Source organism: Halichoeres trimaculatus, unplaced genomic scaffold (assembly GCF_033239565.1).
Source record: "Halichoeres trimaculatus isolate MK-OKI-2021-1 unplaced genomic scaffold, fHalTri1.1 fHalTri1_scaffold_8, whole genome shotgun sequence".
Taxonomy (NCBI): domain Eukaryota; kingdom Metazoa; phylum Chordata; class Actinopteri; order Labriformes; family Labridae; genus Halichoeres; species Halichoeres trimaculatus.
Window position 1 is genome coordinate 6,771,574 of NW_027437186.1, and position 14,744 is coordinate 6,786,317.

The following is a 14,744-nucleotide window of genomic DNA, read 5'->3' on the forward strand; positions in this document are numbered from 1 at the left end:
TTGCATTTGTAATTTTTTTTCCCTAAACAATTGTGGTGGTAGAAAAAATATTTTTTTATACAGTTAAAATGTTCTATTGTTGTGGTTAGTTTTTTTTTTTTTTTTTTTTTTAGAAAAAATCATTTTTATTGCCCTTAAATCTTTGTGCTGTGTTTTACCATAATCATAATCATAATCAACCAACTCAAGGCAAAATCACAAAATTATTCAGTGATCATTACATTTCATGTAAAAAGTATCGGTATACTAATACAATACTAGTCCTGTATTTACTTGGTATCGAATCGATACCAAAATTCCCAGTATCGCCCACCCCAACTTTGTGTATAAACAATTCAAGGATGTACAAACTTTTTGGCACTGTACATCTGCAAGGCAAAAACACGTCAGGTTTAAAGACACTTCACCGTGACCAGAGTGGACTCAGGGGTTATTTATCTTCAATAAAGGACAGGAGAATATACGGTTTACGCCTACCCTAAAATTTCTTCACTGTTTTTCAGTTAAAATGACAGCGCTATGTCTTCATCTGGACTTTAGTCAGAGAAAATAAACATTGGTGAAATAAATCGGGGGTTTCATTTAAAGCGCTCCCCCCCGTGAGGCAGATTTTGGTTGAGTCCAGAGATCCAGCAGATCCAAGATGGCGGACTAAGCAGTGCCGTGCAGAAGTTGAGTTTTAACTCTAAACCTAGGAGTCTGCCGCCTTCCTCTTCGCTTATTGCGCTGCTATCTGATAAGAACGGTTATTGGTAAGTCTTAAACCACTCACGGCTGATATATTGTGAGATTGTGTGGAAATTTGAAGAGCATTTTCTCCATGGAGCAGCTGTCGTAGCCTCAGCAGCTAACTGTAACGTTATTCCAGGTTCAGTGATCCCAGAGCTGAAGGGTTTGGGGATGGAATCTGTTTCAAAAGCTAGGGAAAATAGTGACATGTGAGCATCATCATAAGAGAAATGCGTGTATGAGACGTTGTAGACATCTCAGGTGTGTTTACAGGTGATGGTATGAATCTGAGCCTCTGAAAACTGGCGTCAGCTGAGCTAGCGTTAGCGACAGTCCAGTGAGACTGTTGCTCCTGAGAGTCATCTGTTAGCATGTTAGCTGGAATTCACGACCAGCTACTGGATGGAGCCATAAAGTCTCCCCTGCTTCTTTAAAGGAGCATTTCCAATCATCTTCTTGCTTGTATTCACCCTCTTTCCTTCTGTTTTCTCTGTCCTCCTTCCTACGATGGCTTTATATGTTAACACCGACTCACGCTGGCTTCATTGAAGCTCACAGTTGCTCTCATAAGTTTCCATCCCTTTGCAAAAGTTTTGACATATTGGCCATTTTTGGATAATATGTATCCCTAGAGATAGTGGCTAGATGAGACATGTATCATCACTTAATTATTTGAGCCCTTTGAAATATTCATAATGATAGCTGAAATCACCCAAATGGGCCACATCAACAGTTTACATACCCATGAATGTTTGGCCTGGTGATAATCACATAAGTTGACACACACAGGTTTAAATGGCTGTCAGGAGTAAGTGTCCACACCTGTGACTTGTATATAAATAGTGAGTGAGTGTTTTAGCTCTGGGGGAGAGCTCTGCATATTTTATTAAGAGCTGCACAGATTTTCTGGATACTGAGCAACGCAAAAGAACTGTCCACAGACCTGTGAGAAAAGGTAGCGTAACTTCACAAATCAGGAAATATAAAAAGATATTTAACTATTAGAAATGCAGATGAGTAATTTTCAAACTTAAAAAAGTGGAAAATGTGTGGCTCTGTTGATAAAGCATTTTACTGTTTTGCCAAGGTGGGGGCTGTGTTGTTGAAGCAACAGTTTCCAGGTTTGATTTGTGTTTTCATGACCCTAGAAGCAACTGTACACTACTGGTATTAGCAGTGATCATCTCATGTGGGAAAAAAAGGGCTGCAGTCCAAATATCAGCTAACTTTGTCAGATTTTTGTGTTACAAAATGAAAAATCAGTGCATACCACTGCCATGATTTGTTATGAAACAGCTGAAAAGTGACTTACTGTAAAAGGCCTGTAAAAAAGGTTGACAGGGATGAAATAGTTCTTTATTATCGAGAAAGTAGAAGTCATCTTGTTTCATTGAAGTTCTAAAAGCATTTGAGGAACTGCCAAGTTAGGGAAAGAGGAACAGAGGGGATGAGAGAATGATTCACAGAAATGAGAGTAACTTTGTTGGTGCATGATGGGATCTAATTCAAGGTTTTGAAAGACATCTGCAGAATCTATTAGCAGACTTACAGCTGTCACATCAAGCTGCGGAAGTTGTCTTATTACAGGGTCAGTCAGAGTTATGTGGTGGTCCTGCGACGACCACATTCGACAGTTTCCTAAACAACATGAGACAGGATTTTTTGACAGACACTTGCATTGGAGTTGTTACAAAACGACAGCGTGTTACCTTTACAAACAGAGCCTCAAATGATCTCAGACCACAAAATGAAGGGAGCTACGGGGAGCAGAACAAGGATGGTTTGTGAGTGTGCCGGTGATGATGCCCAGCTTAGTGACCCAATGACCTTTAAGAAGAAGGTGTTAGCATGTTGTTACAACCTGCTCCTCTCCCTTCTTGTGATTGACGAGTCAGCTGACAGCCTGATCAGCATCATGGGAAGGGAGCTGCTCCACAGTGCGGTGTGATTTTTTTTTAGCTGATCATGAGAGGGATGCTAACTGAAAATGATCAGACCGTGACATGTTTGTTCAAAGACAGGCTTTAAAAATCTGAGTCATTGTGATCTTAAACATAAGATCACATAAAACTGAGGATTAAAGTGACATTGTGCTGAATACATTAAGGAACAACAGTGAGTCATAGGGGAAGGTTGTGGGTGTTAAAGTGACAATGTTATAATTGTAAGAGGCTCTAACTGATGGCATCATCAATCAGCCAGACCTTACAGGCAAGCTAGCATCAGGTATAACTTTGGGGCATTCAGGGTTACGATGCACATTCACCTCTCTCTGTTTCTAATACGGAGCGGCCTCTGCGAAGCGTCGTCTCAGCTGCATGTGCAGCTCTACTTTGGAAATATTCACATACCACAAAACATACATTTTCCAAAGCAGAAAGCTCTCATGTACATTCATACCAATGAAAGTGCTCAGGCTAAAATAACATTATAAAAAAAAGGCAGTGTGTTATTGGATCAGCTTTTATTGCTTGTTCGTGAGTGTGCTGTGGATCAGGTCCAAAATTTAATGGGATCCTCCTTGGCCCAGGGTACACCCTTCCGCCAGGTTCCATGAGCACTGAGCCTGTAGTTTTTTCTTAATCCTGCTTACAAACAAAATGAGGAACAGAACTGCAAACACAACACTTATGGAAGCGGTATTAAGCATTTTAAGTTGCTGCTGAGCCCAGGAGTCTGATGATGGCAGTGGGAAAGGTTGGGAAGCTCAGATCCATGCAGCCACATGTGAATCTATTGGTGCTGTTGCAGGAAAATTCAGGGAAAGGCCTTTTAAAAGATAAGTTCGGTTTATACAGCTTTTACATTGTTTATAGAATGAAGTAGAACAAAATACTCACCCAGAAGGCTTTCCTGATCCAAGCAGTGCTTCGGGAGATATTTAGATCCAAAATCGTGCAGCGGACGTCTGTATAATGGGATCCATCGGGGCATAGACAGCGCCGCTCCTAAAACTGCATGAATCGTCCAAAAACTCGTGTTTTTCACCAATATTCCATCATGGTCCACTCCGGGTTAGTCCTCTGCTGCAGTCTGTGTCACTCCAGACAGTGCTGTATGGCTGTACTGACCTCTGAACTGACTAAGAGTACTGCGCATACGTGGAGGGGCAAATGTAAACAAAGTCTTAGTCAGTTCAGAGGTCATTACAGCCACACAGCGCTGTCTGGAGTGACACAGACTGCAGCAGAGGACTAACCCGGAGCAGACCATGATGGAATATTGGTGAAAAACATGAGTTTTTGCAGTTTTAGGAGCGGCGCTGTCTATGACCTGATGGATCCCATTGTACAGACGTCCGCTGCACGATTTTGGATCTAAATATCTCCCGAAGCACTGCTTGGATCAGGAAAGCCTTCTGGGTGAGTATTTAGTTCTATTTCATTCTATAAACAATGCAAAAGCTATATAAACCGAACTTATCCTTTAATATCAAGTCTTACCTACAAAACATAACACTGAGTGCTCACTTGAGCCATCACCAGCCTGGAGGAGAACTGTAAAGCCAGTTAAACTGTCCATCTGACCGTGTGCGATGTGTTGCGATCACCTTTTTACCTGCATCCATGTATTGCTGTTGAAATCCAAACGCTAAGTGAGCTCAGAGGTGTCGTGTTGGGAATTAGCCGGCTGTATAAAGCTGTTTTCTCCCTCTGCCGTTCCCCTCTGATGACCGACTTGTTCTATTCACTTCTTGAGTGGGGATCCAATTATCAGCGAGCTGAAGGCCCGGGCCCACTTCTGTCCTAAGAGCACATCACTGATGTCTGAGATAACACTCGATAATGAAGAGGAAGGCCCTGAGGTGGTTCTCACAGGAAATGGTGTTTGTGCATGAGGAGAGGGCTATAGACACCCTGCCCTGTGGTAATCAGGCTGCTTGATTTCTCTGATAACTCTATTTAATCTATGGCTTTGGAACAGCTGAATGCAAGAGTGGGCTGCAACCTGCCGGCTATACAAACACGGACATTGTTTGACTACAAACAGAGACTAGAGGCGTGCCACTCTGATAAAAAAAACACCCCATAATATGTTGGCAACAAGTGACAACATCTTACATCTCAAAAATGTGTAAAAAAATCACCCAAAATATACCTAAAAGTCCCCTTTTCACTTGCTCACTCTTGCAAACAGTACAGTAGCCTCTGTTGATGATAATAAAAGGAACTTTTTTAAAGTGGACATATCATGCTTGTTTCTCCTTTTCACTATGCCAGACTAGGATGCCTGTAAAGCATTTCTGCCCTCAGTACAAGTCATTTAGTTCCTTCATTGCCCCACAATAGCGTTCTCAATATCCTCATTTTAGGCCATTCTGAAGATCTCGTTGAAACGCTCCGTTTGGAGAATGACCTCCAGTGACCTCGCAATGTCACAGCCCTTTGTGCTCTGATTGGTCAGTTCTATCAGAGGGGTGGAGGGGGTAGAGCCAGGGGGCGGTTTTTGCAGCATGGCAGTATTTACAAAATCGCCACATTGAATGGAGCAGACCGAGCGAGTTTGCTGTTTGCCAAAACTTCACCGTAAGGCATTGATAGCAGTAATAAAATGGCAGAGTGTAGGATACGTCCTTTTGTATTGGACCCTGAGTCAGACCCGGACGGTTCTGCAGCTCAGGAGGAAGAAAATCCACCTGGACACAGATCATCTCAGGACGCTTCAGTCTTGAGAGTCAAACCGGTACTGTAACATGTATAGTTTACACGTTTATACTCGGCTCTTGGTGGGTGTATCCCTTGGTGGCGGTTGTGTGACTAACTGACATCACAGAGGAGGAGCTGCTTTATCAGATTACTCCAATAAAAAGAAAGGATCCTCGTGTCGTCACGAAGGTCGAAATCTCGTGGCCAAATGTCAATGACCTATTTTCAGAGGCATCAAATCTTGTTCTAGGATATCAGAAAAAATACAATATCTAATTTTTTGAAAATTCAGGGGGTGTACGGTCTTGTTTTCAACTTTATTATTTTATATGTAAGTATTAAATCACAGATCAGCATGATATGTCCCCTTTAACAATCAAAGGAACGCTGACAAGTACGAAAGTCTGCTGATGTCACGTCTGCTATCACTTCCGTTACTCCTGCAGCTCCCGCCTCTCCTGCCTCTCTCTTTCCTGATTGGGCCGGTCAGAATTCAGCCGAGTGAAATCGTTGGTCAGTGGAGCCTGGCAAGATGGATCTGTAGGATTTCAGAAACTGAATCAGGCAGGTCCATGTGCTCTGCAAGGTTAAGTAAACTCTGAATCCATTGACATTTTCAGTCGTTATTCCTTCCCATTTTTTCCCAGTATTCACTTCTGTTCCTCTGTGTAACAACATAACAAGCATTATTTGTATATGTATACTGCCTTCAGAGAGGATCTCTCCTGTTTGGAGCTTTTAACGGCTCCTCTGTCAAGTTAAACATCATTTAACAAGTGCTACAGCTGTGACCAGTCATCTTCTTATTACAGTATTGTCACTGTGGAGCCGCTCGCTCCTCAGCTGATACGAGTGGACTGAGCATACAGCAGCACCTGTACCAGTAAGCAAATAAAAGCCGCCTGAAGCGAGTGGTTACCATCAGTCATCTCTGAGTGATCACAGTCAGTAGGATCGTATGATGTCTTTTTTGTACCATGAAAACCTAGCTTAAACCTAAAAGCAGATCAGGGGCTGGCTGTAGAGCGTCCACTCAGGGATGGATTTGATTGATTTTTGTTGTTGGATTGGAGCAGAAAAGCAGACACTGGTGCTATGATAAAAAAAGGAAAGCTGAGTGTGTGGACGCTGCATTTCTCTCTGACATAGAGGCTGTTCATGTGTCTTTCTACAAAACCACAGTTTCAGGGCATTATCAGGGTGTCTGTGGAAAGTTTGTACCTACAGGCTGGAGTAGGAAGGTGTGTTTGAACATGTTAGGACACGGTGTGGAGGTGGTAATGAATAGTTTGTGCAGGAAGCTTTCCCCGGCCCCTCTGACCCCGCCTTCATGCCTGCTCCCAGCTGCCCGACCTGGAGAGGTGTTACCCTGAAATGCCTGGAGGGGTTCTTTTCCTCTTTTTAACTTCTGCATGGATATAATCTTTTTTGTCATGTAACTGATACTGCAGGCTGTGAAACGATTTGATATTTACTTACAATAATGGCGTAAAGTACTTATTCTCAGGGACTGAGTTTGAGATTGGCTTAAAAACCACATGAAAAAGCTCGCTCTTCCTGTTTTGGTTAACTTTCAGTGGCACAAGTAGATCAGATAAACAAAAGGTGCTTTTATCTGACACGTCAGCTGTTCTTAGATTCTGTTTCTGAAATATGATTTCCACTGACATGAGACAAATAAACAATCGTTTGATTTTGAATTTTTATCTCTAATGATGCGTCTAAAGGATAGTTTGGTTTTTGTATAGAACGATACTCTTATCTGCAGCACACAAATGTTGGTAAATGTCATCATGAGCTGTGTTGTTTTCTCCAAATCCTTCCACCTGTTCGCTCTCCTCTTGTCCCCTCCTGTGTCTGAGCTGCAGGCAGAAAGCCGAGCCCGCTGTGGTTGGAGGAGCCGGTGTTCCCATCTGCCCTCTATGTCTGCTATCCTTCTCTGCTTCCATCGCGGCTAATTCTGTGGTTTCAAAGGATTACGTAATAAAACCGTATTCTAGGTTTTAACCACTGAGTCTTTCTGACAGAATGATTAAGCATATTTCAGTTCTGAATTGTTCCTGATTATTAAGACTGTTGCCCTCAGCACTCTACTACCTGCACCTGTGCACAGATCAAAACAGTTATCCTCAGAAAGGATTGACAGCAGCAGTTGATAACATGTCTGAAGATTATTCTCCCAAACCATCAGCCCTCCTCATACCCAGTAACTGCAGTAACAGAGTGTAGAGTCGGGCAGGTTGTTTTCACTAGAATACAAAAAACAAAATCTGACTAAGGCTGATCATAAATGGTATCAGTCACTGTTGGCAGAGCACAGTCATGCTCCACAGAGCCATTAAGCATCATGATTTGCGTCACTGACATTGTACATAGTCAGAGTGCACAAAAACAGAGAGAAACAAATGAGCTCAGTGTAAGGGTGTGTTCAGACCTGGACTGTTTGGTCCACTTTAAACGGACCAGGGTTCGTTTCCCACGCTGGTGCGGACTTTCCATGCAGGTGTGAATAGACACAAATGAACCCTGGTGCGGACCAAACAACCGGACCGGGACCCACTTTTTGAGGTGGTCTCGGTCCGCTTCCAAACAAACTCTGGTGCGGTTCATGGTTCTCAGGTGCAGGTCTGAATACAAACCAAGGTCCATCCGAACTAACTACAGGATACATGCGCCTTTTGGGCCTATGAAGCCACCGTAACGTAACAGTCTTTGGTTCATACCTGATCCTCCGTCTTCTGTTTAGCCACGCTGTTGCTAGCATGTTGTGGGTCAGGACACGCAGAGCATAGCGTTTCTATTCTCTTGATTCCTACTCCATTGATGAGTCTCTCTTCATTCATGTTGGGCTCTAAAACCTCAAACCTCCTGGCCTAGCTGCGCCCAGTATGTTGGTTTATTGTTAGAGTGACGCTAAATACAATCTGCTTTTGACACAGTTTGTTTTATTTTGAAAGTCAGTGGTTCTTTTCGGGGTGATTTCTGAGCACTACTACCTGATTCAGTGCTGTAACAGAGCGAAGCCGGACCAGAGACGCATCTAGTATACTTGGGCTGTGACACTGGGAGCTGAAAAAGACACATTCACAGGATCAGGCTTAAGGTTGGTTGCTAGGCACCACCCTGTTGGCTATGGCTGCCTTTTGCAGCAGCTCTCTCTTCTTTGTCTGTTTCTTGTAATTTTTTTGTCTCTTTTTTGTCATCTTTGTATTTGGAGTGGATCATTACTTTGTATGGTTCATTTGTTGGTCATGGACACCAAACTTTTGTGTTTTCAGTGATATTTTTACTACTTTTCTCCTGTGTTTGTCTGGAGATCCTACATGTAACCATGGCTGCATTGTTTACATGTGAACTCAGCTGTTAGCAGCCTGTAGCATGTCAATGCTAACTGGTGCTAGGCCAGATGTTTCCTCACAAGGTGAGGAGAAGGAGGTGAAGACGACGTGCTGGTTCTCAGGTGTGAGCCAAGAAGTAACGACATGGACCTGTTCTTCCATTCATCGTTATTAGGAACGTAAGATCTATCTCCACTAAAATGGACAAGCTAGCTGTGCTAACCCAGCAACAGAGGGAATATCAGAGGGCAGAGTAGCATCATGCTATTCACAGACATGGCAAATCGAGCTAACATCAGACACCAACGCCATGTTGGAAGAGCTTCACCTGCTGTGAGCAGACAGGATCCAGGAGACAGAGACTGAACAGACTGCTGAAGAGGCTCAGTCCTGGACCCTGTGGAGGTGGAGGCTGGCTGACTGGACAATGATGGACAAGCTGTCATCATCTATTTTCTTATGGACCTTTTTACACTTTCTATACACTTTCTTAGTTTTGTTTTCTTGATTGCTGCTGTGACTTCAATTTTGTTGTACGTGTTACAATGACGAAGTTCTATTCTATTCTATTCTATTCTACTCTACTCTATTCTAAGGAAGATGATGGTTTATGAGTTATTAAACTACCAATCAGAAATGGTCTGCTCGCAGGGCCTGCTCCCCAAAGTTCCTGGACCTCTGGAAAGTGCTTCAACCGAGACAGAATCAAATATGGACTCTAGTTCCTTCAGTCAAGAAGCACCTTTATATCTTTATACCTCGTCTATCAGTGTGTGAATGAATGAATAAGACGTGTAATGGGAAAGCGCCTTGAGTTTTCAGAGGTCTAGATAAAGTGCTAAATAAACACATTTCCTATCCAGCTTGATTTCCCTTGCAAATCTGTTTAACCTCAACCTCAGGCTGAGCTGAAGTGGACCATGAAAAAAAAACCTGCTGATGTCGGTGTGACTTTTCCAACCCTGCATGATTACAGTTAATGTCTTGGCACCTACAGATTCAGTTTTCAAGGTGCAGTGAGATGTTTAAGTTTAATTTGTCTGACTTCTTTCCTTGATTTTAAGCAATAATATGAAGCGAAAAAAATTAAATTCATACAAAAAATTGCAGTAAAGTGTTTTTTTAATGAACATATTAGACCTTCAGGATACAGAGGAATGTTTGATCTTTATATGAGGTGTGAAATGTGAAAAAAAAGTCCACATCAGCTGTCAATCTTTGTGTCACTCCTGATGGATCTAAGATTTACCAGAGCTTCACTAACACAGTGCACCCAGAGCAAGAGAGCATTCTTGTGTCTGTCTGTGTTTTTTTTTTTTTTGCAATATGTTTAATGCGTTTTGCACTTTGATTTTCCAGCTGAGACTAATTTTTTTTCTCCTCTCCTTTCTGTTTATTCTGCAGAAGTCTCGGGGATCAGCCTCTGAAGTTTTTCCTGATCTGTTTCTGAGGTGAGACTCTTCACACACAACACATTATGTTTTTTTTTCTTCTTTTTCTAAATTCTGTGTTTCAGTCTCATTATCATCAGACAGCATCTGAACATAGTAACTGAACATGATTTCATTGAATTACTTACTTAAAACAGTATTTTCTGACCATGAAGTTCACTGAGTATTTGTGTAGTCTGGAGTCACAACAGGCGTTCACATGCTCTCCCCTCTGTGAGTAAATGACCTCTGACTGGTGATGAAACATACCTCAAGCTATAAACACCTGCCAGTGGTGATTTCACAACCTGCCATCAGGGTCCTATCCACAGTTTGGTGAACTCAGTGAGTGACTGTTTGCCTCTCAGAGGTCAAAGGGCCCCTCCTGGTGTAATGTAATCACTTCAATTCTACGACTGATTGTTTCTCCGGAGAGGAGCCTTGGGATATATTTGTGTTATATCTCTCCATGTGGATGTAGATTTTAAGTATTCTCCCTGATTGATCTTTGGAAATGCTAATAATCAATTATTGATTATTCATTAAAAAATGACTTTTTCTTTATTAAAAACAAAAACCAAATGTATTTCCACTAAACCACATTTTCCACCTTAGCAGTAGGGCTGCATGATATGACCAAAATCCAATATCTCGATGTTTTTAGGCTATATCTCGATACACGATATATATCTTGATATCCTGATTTCTCCTCTAATGCTCGCTCGCTGTGAGAGGAGCACCGGCTGAGCAGCAGGGAGTGAAACAAGCGAATCACCGAAGAGATTTTGACGTCTGAAAATATTAGCATGACTGTGCGTACTCTGATTGCGATAAAGTCATTTTATATATCTCACATGCAAAGACCCGCGATACATCGAGTATACTCGATATATCCCCAGCCCCACCTGTAGATCACATGTGTCAAACTCAAGGCTCAGTGCCAAATGTGGCCCTCAAGAGCTTTGAACGTCTGCTGTCTTATAATAAATAAGTCAAAGGGGTTCATTGACTACAAACTATGCTTCCCATACCTACCGATTATGTTACCTGTGAAGTGATGGCATCCCGCCACTAGATCACAGGGTTTTCACATCAGTGCCATTTTCCAAACTGGCAGAATTGAGATATAAAGCGATGATCCCAAAATGTCCAGGAAGAGAAAAGTTGATACAGATGAAGGTTGAAAACCGGTTTGTCTTTTGTGTTCTGAGGCCATGGCAGTTGTCAAAGAGTACCATCTACGTCGCCTTTTTCACACCAAACACAGAGCTCAGCGTGCCAAAGTGAACCTTCCTCTGCCTAAAAAGACAGCTGTTGTGAGTTGATAAAAGAGAGAGCAAGAAGTTAAAAACAAACTGAGCGGATTCGAAACGGGCTCAGCTGTGGTGTGAGTGCAGCATCAGACGGCTTTGATGTTACTGCTCTGCAGGTATGATGGCGTTCCTGCAGTATCAGTGCTATCCCATAAGTCTGTGGGCTTTGTATCTAAACCTGGGCGAATGTCCCGCACACCAGTCTCAACCCTTGTGTTTGTGTCATTGTTTGATGTAGCTGTGAAGCAAAAGAGCATTAAAGTGAATTTTAAAGTTGTGTTGTCTGTCCCTTCTCCTTGTCCTCTAGGTGTCTCTTCTGGGATGTCAACACAAGGTGGCCAAAGGGGGTTCATCCCCAAAGCCAAGGCCACCTCAGCAGAAACTCCCAGCGTAAAGGGACATCACAAGCATCAGCAAACAGAGACATCCACACGTAGAGACCCCCGCAGAGCTGCGTGAAGGAGGAAACTCACCGAGCAGCTCAGGCAGAACTTTTTAAGGACCCAGCTGCTCCTCGTACAGAAATCACCTGAGTCTGTTTTTTATTTTTAATCAACCAACTCCCATTTTCCCTTTCCAACCTCTTGATATTTTAACCCTTTAATAGCACCCACCCCTCCCGCTGTCCACCTCTTCCTCTGTCCTCTACAGAGCTATAAGTCGAGAGCAGGTAATGGACGATGCTGGCCATGGTGACCTAGTGTAAATGGCTTTTCTTCAGCAAAGCTCAGTGCCAGCATCTACTGCTCAGTTTTCCGCCTCCGCTCCCTCCTCCTCTCCCCCCTTCTCCTCCTCTCTGCCTTCCTGCTGCTGCTTGCTGCCCAGTCTCGCCTCTCCCCTACAACACCATGGTAGGCGCAGGCTTGGGTGTGTGGAAGCTAATGAGAGGTGTCCGCCAGCTGGAGCTTCACCGCCTCATACTGGCTCTCATCATCTTCTGCTTGCTGTCCATGGCTTTCCTCGCTTACTACGTCTCCAACAGCCCGAAAATCAAGGAGGCGCCCCCTTTACCCTTCAGTGACTGTGGTGGTGGAGGGGGGATGCCACTGGGAGTGAGTACTGGGTCCGATGGAGGGGGGCCGGGTGTGCAGAGGGCCCCTCTCTTCCTTCCCCCACGCCAGGGGCGACTACGACAGGTAAAAGCGATGGACAACTCAAGGACGCAGCCCGTAGTCCTGGTGTTTGTTGAGAGTATCTACTCCCAGCTGGGCCAGGAGATCGTAGCCATATTAGAATCGAGCCGCTTCCGCTACCGGACAGAGATTGCTCCCGGTAAAGGTGACATGCCCACACTGACGGAGCACAACCGTGGGCGCTACACACTAATCATCTATGAAAACGTGTTAAAATACGTCAACCTGGATGCATGGAACCGGGACTTGCTGGACAAGTACTGTGCAGAGTACGGAGTCGGGGTCATTGGTTTCTTCAAAGCTAATGAAAACTCTCTTCTCAGTGCACAGCTCAAAGGTTTCCCCCTCTTTCTTCACTCACACCTGGGACTCAGGGACTACCATATCAACCCCAACGCCCCCCTCCTCTACATCACAAAGCCCAACCAGGTAGAGCAGGGCTCTTTACCCGGGGATGACTGGACAGTTTTCCAGTCCAACCACTCTACCTATGAACCCGTACTTTTGGCGAGTACCAGGTCCTCAGAGGCTCTGGCCCATTTTGGACCTGGCTCTATGCGGACCCTGCATGCCACCGTGGTCCAGGACTTGGGTCTTCATGATGGAATTCAAAGGGTTCTCTTTGGGAACAATCTCAACTATTGGCTGCACAAGCTGGTGTTTGTTGACGCTATCGCCTACCTGACCGGGAAGAGACTGTGTCTGTCCTTGGACCGACACATCCTTGTGGATATAGATGACATCTTTGTTGGCAAGGAGGGAACACGTATGAAGGTGTCAGACGTGGAGGTGGGTGAGACACAATGCATTTGAAATAATTATCAGACATTTAAAGAGGGGGGTATCCTACTTTCCTATATTTTGAACATGGATATGAAGTAACAATGCTGGATGTTCAGTCTAAACATAAAATACTAAACAGCTGGACCCGTATTCACAAGCATCCTAAGGCTAAAAGTAGCTTTTTTATGACATTGTTCTTAGATAATCTTAGAATTCCTCAGGTTCTAAGATTTTTTGCAGAATTTCCCCTTGGTAAGATTAAGAATAGAATAGAATAGAATAGAATAGAATAGAAAAGAACATAACAGAACTTTATTGTCATTGTAACAAGAATTAAAGTCACAGCAGCAATCAAGAAAACAAAAGTAAGAAAGTGTATAGAAAGTGCAAAAAGGTCCATAAGAAAATAGATGATGACAGCTTGTCCATCATTGTCCAGTTCAGCCAGCCTCCACCTCCACAGGGTCCAGGACTGAGCTTCTTCAGTCATGCATGGCTAGGTCGTCCATCTTATTGGATGATGGATGAAAGGACAGGTCCATGTAGTCACTTCTGAGCTCACACCTGAGAACCAGCACGTCATCCTCACCTTCTTCTCCTCACCCTGTGGGAAGACATCAGGCCTTACACCAGTTAGCATTGACATGCTACAGGCTGCTAACAGCTGAGTTCACATGTAAACAATGCAGCCATTGAAGTAAAAAATAGTAGTAAAAAATATCACTGAAGCCACAAAAAGTTTGGTGTCCATGACCAACAAATGAGCCACACAAAGTAATGATCCACTCCAAATACAAAGATTAGGAAAAAGAGACGAAAAAATTACAAGAAACAAAACCATGTTGGACTTTCCCAACACACCGAACACAGTTTCTGTCACCTGAGACAGCTGTTTATCTACTGATCCACCCCCTAAACGAACCAGTTAATGAGCATATAAAACTCTGTAACATTTATATATTTATTATTATCACAGAAACTGATGTCAGCAGCCATAACCTGAATGGTAGCCTACAACACTGTATGAGAACTACCTCTCTTTACGCTGTAATCTCTGCTCTCACTTAGGACTGCAATGTGCACACAAGGAGAGGAAACAATGCTTTGATTTGTTGGGCAATGGGCTCCCAATTCTTCCTCTTTCATGATCGTGGGACACAAGTTTTCCTCTTAACACTGTTTTATTCTCCTCCATGAGCTGAGCCAACAGCAGGCTCCTCTGTCCAATTCTTTCTTTTTATCCAAGTAGTTTGTTGTTTTGGTCGTTTTGCTAAATCAAACCACTTTTTAAAAGGATGCCAGCAATCACAGGAAGTGCTTCAAACCGAACACATTGAGTCGTAACTTGAGCAGCATGGACAGTAAACGGATC

The 14,744-nt window shown here is 43.4% G+C and overlaps 1 protein-coding gene across 1 annotated transcript in view; it reads left to right on the plus strand.

Moving 5' to 3' along the window:
- The first annotated feature begins 625 nt into the window (after positions 1-625).
- Positions 626-14,744, plus strand: part of LOC141794997 (bifunctional heparan sulfate N-deacetylase/N-sulfotransferase 2-like) — a 35,386-nt gene continuing 21,267 nt past the window's right edge. The window contains exons 1-3 of the mRNA XM_074675704.1: positions 626-752; positions 10,118-10,164; positions 11,764-13,378. Of these exons, the coding sequence (XP_074531805.1) occupies positions 12,305-13,378 (1,074 nt within the window). The 5' untranslated portion in view covers positions 626-752; positions 10,118-10,164; positions 11,764-12,304. The remainder of the gene's footprint in view (positions 753-10,117; positions 10,165-11,763; positions 13,379-14,744) is intronic.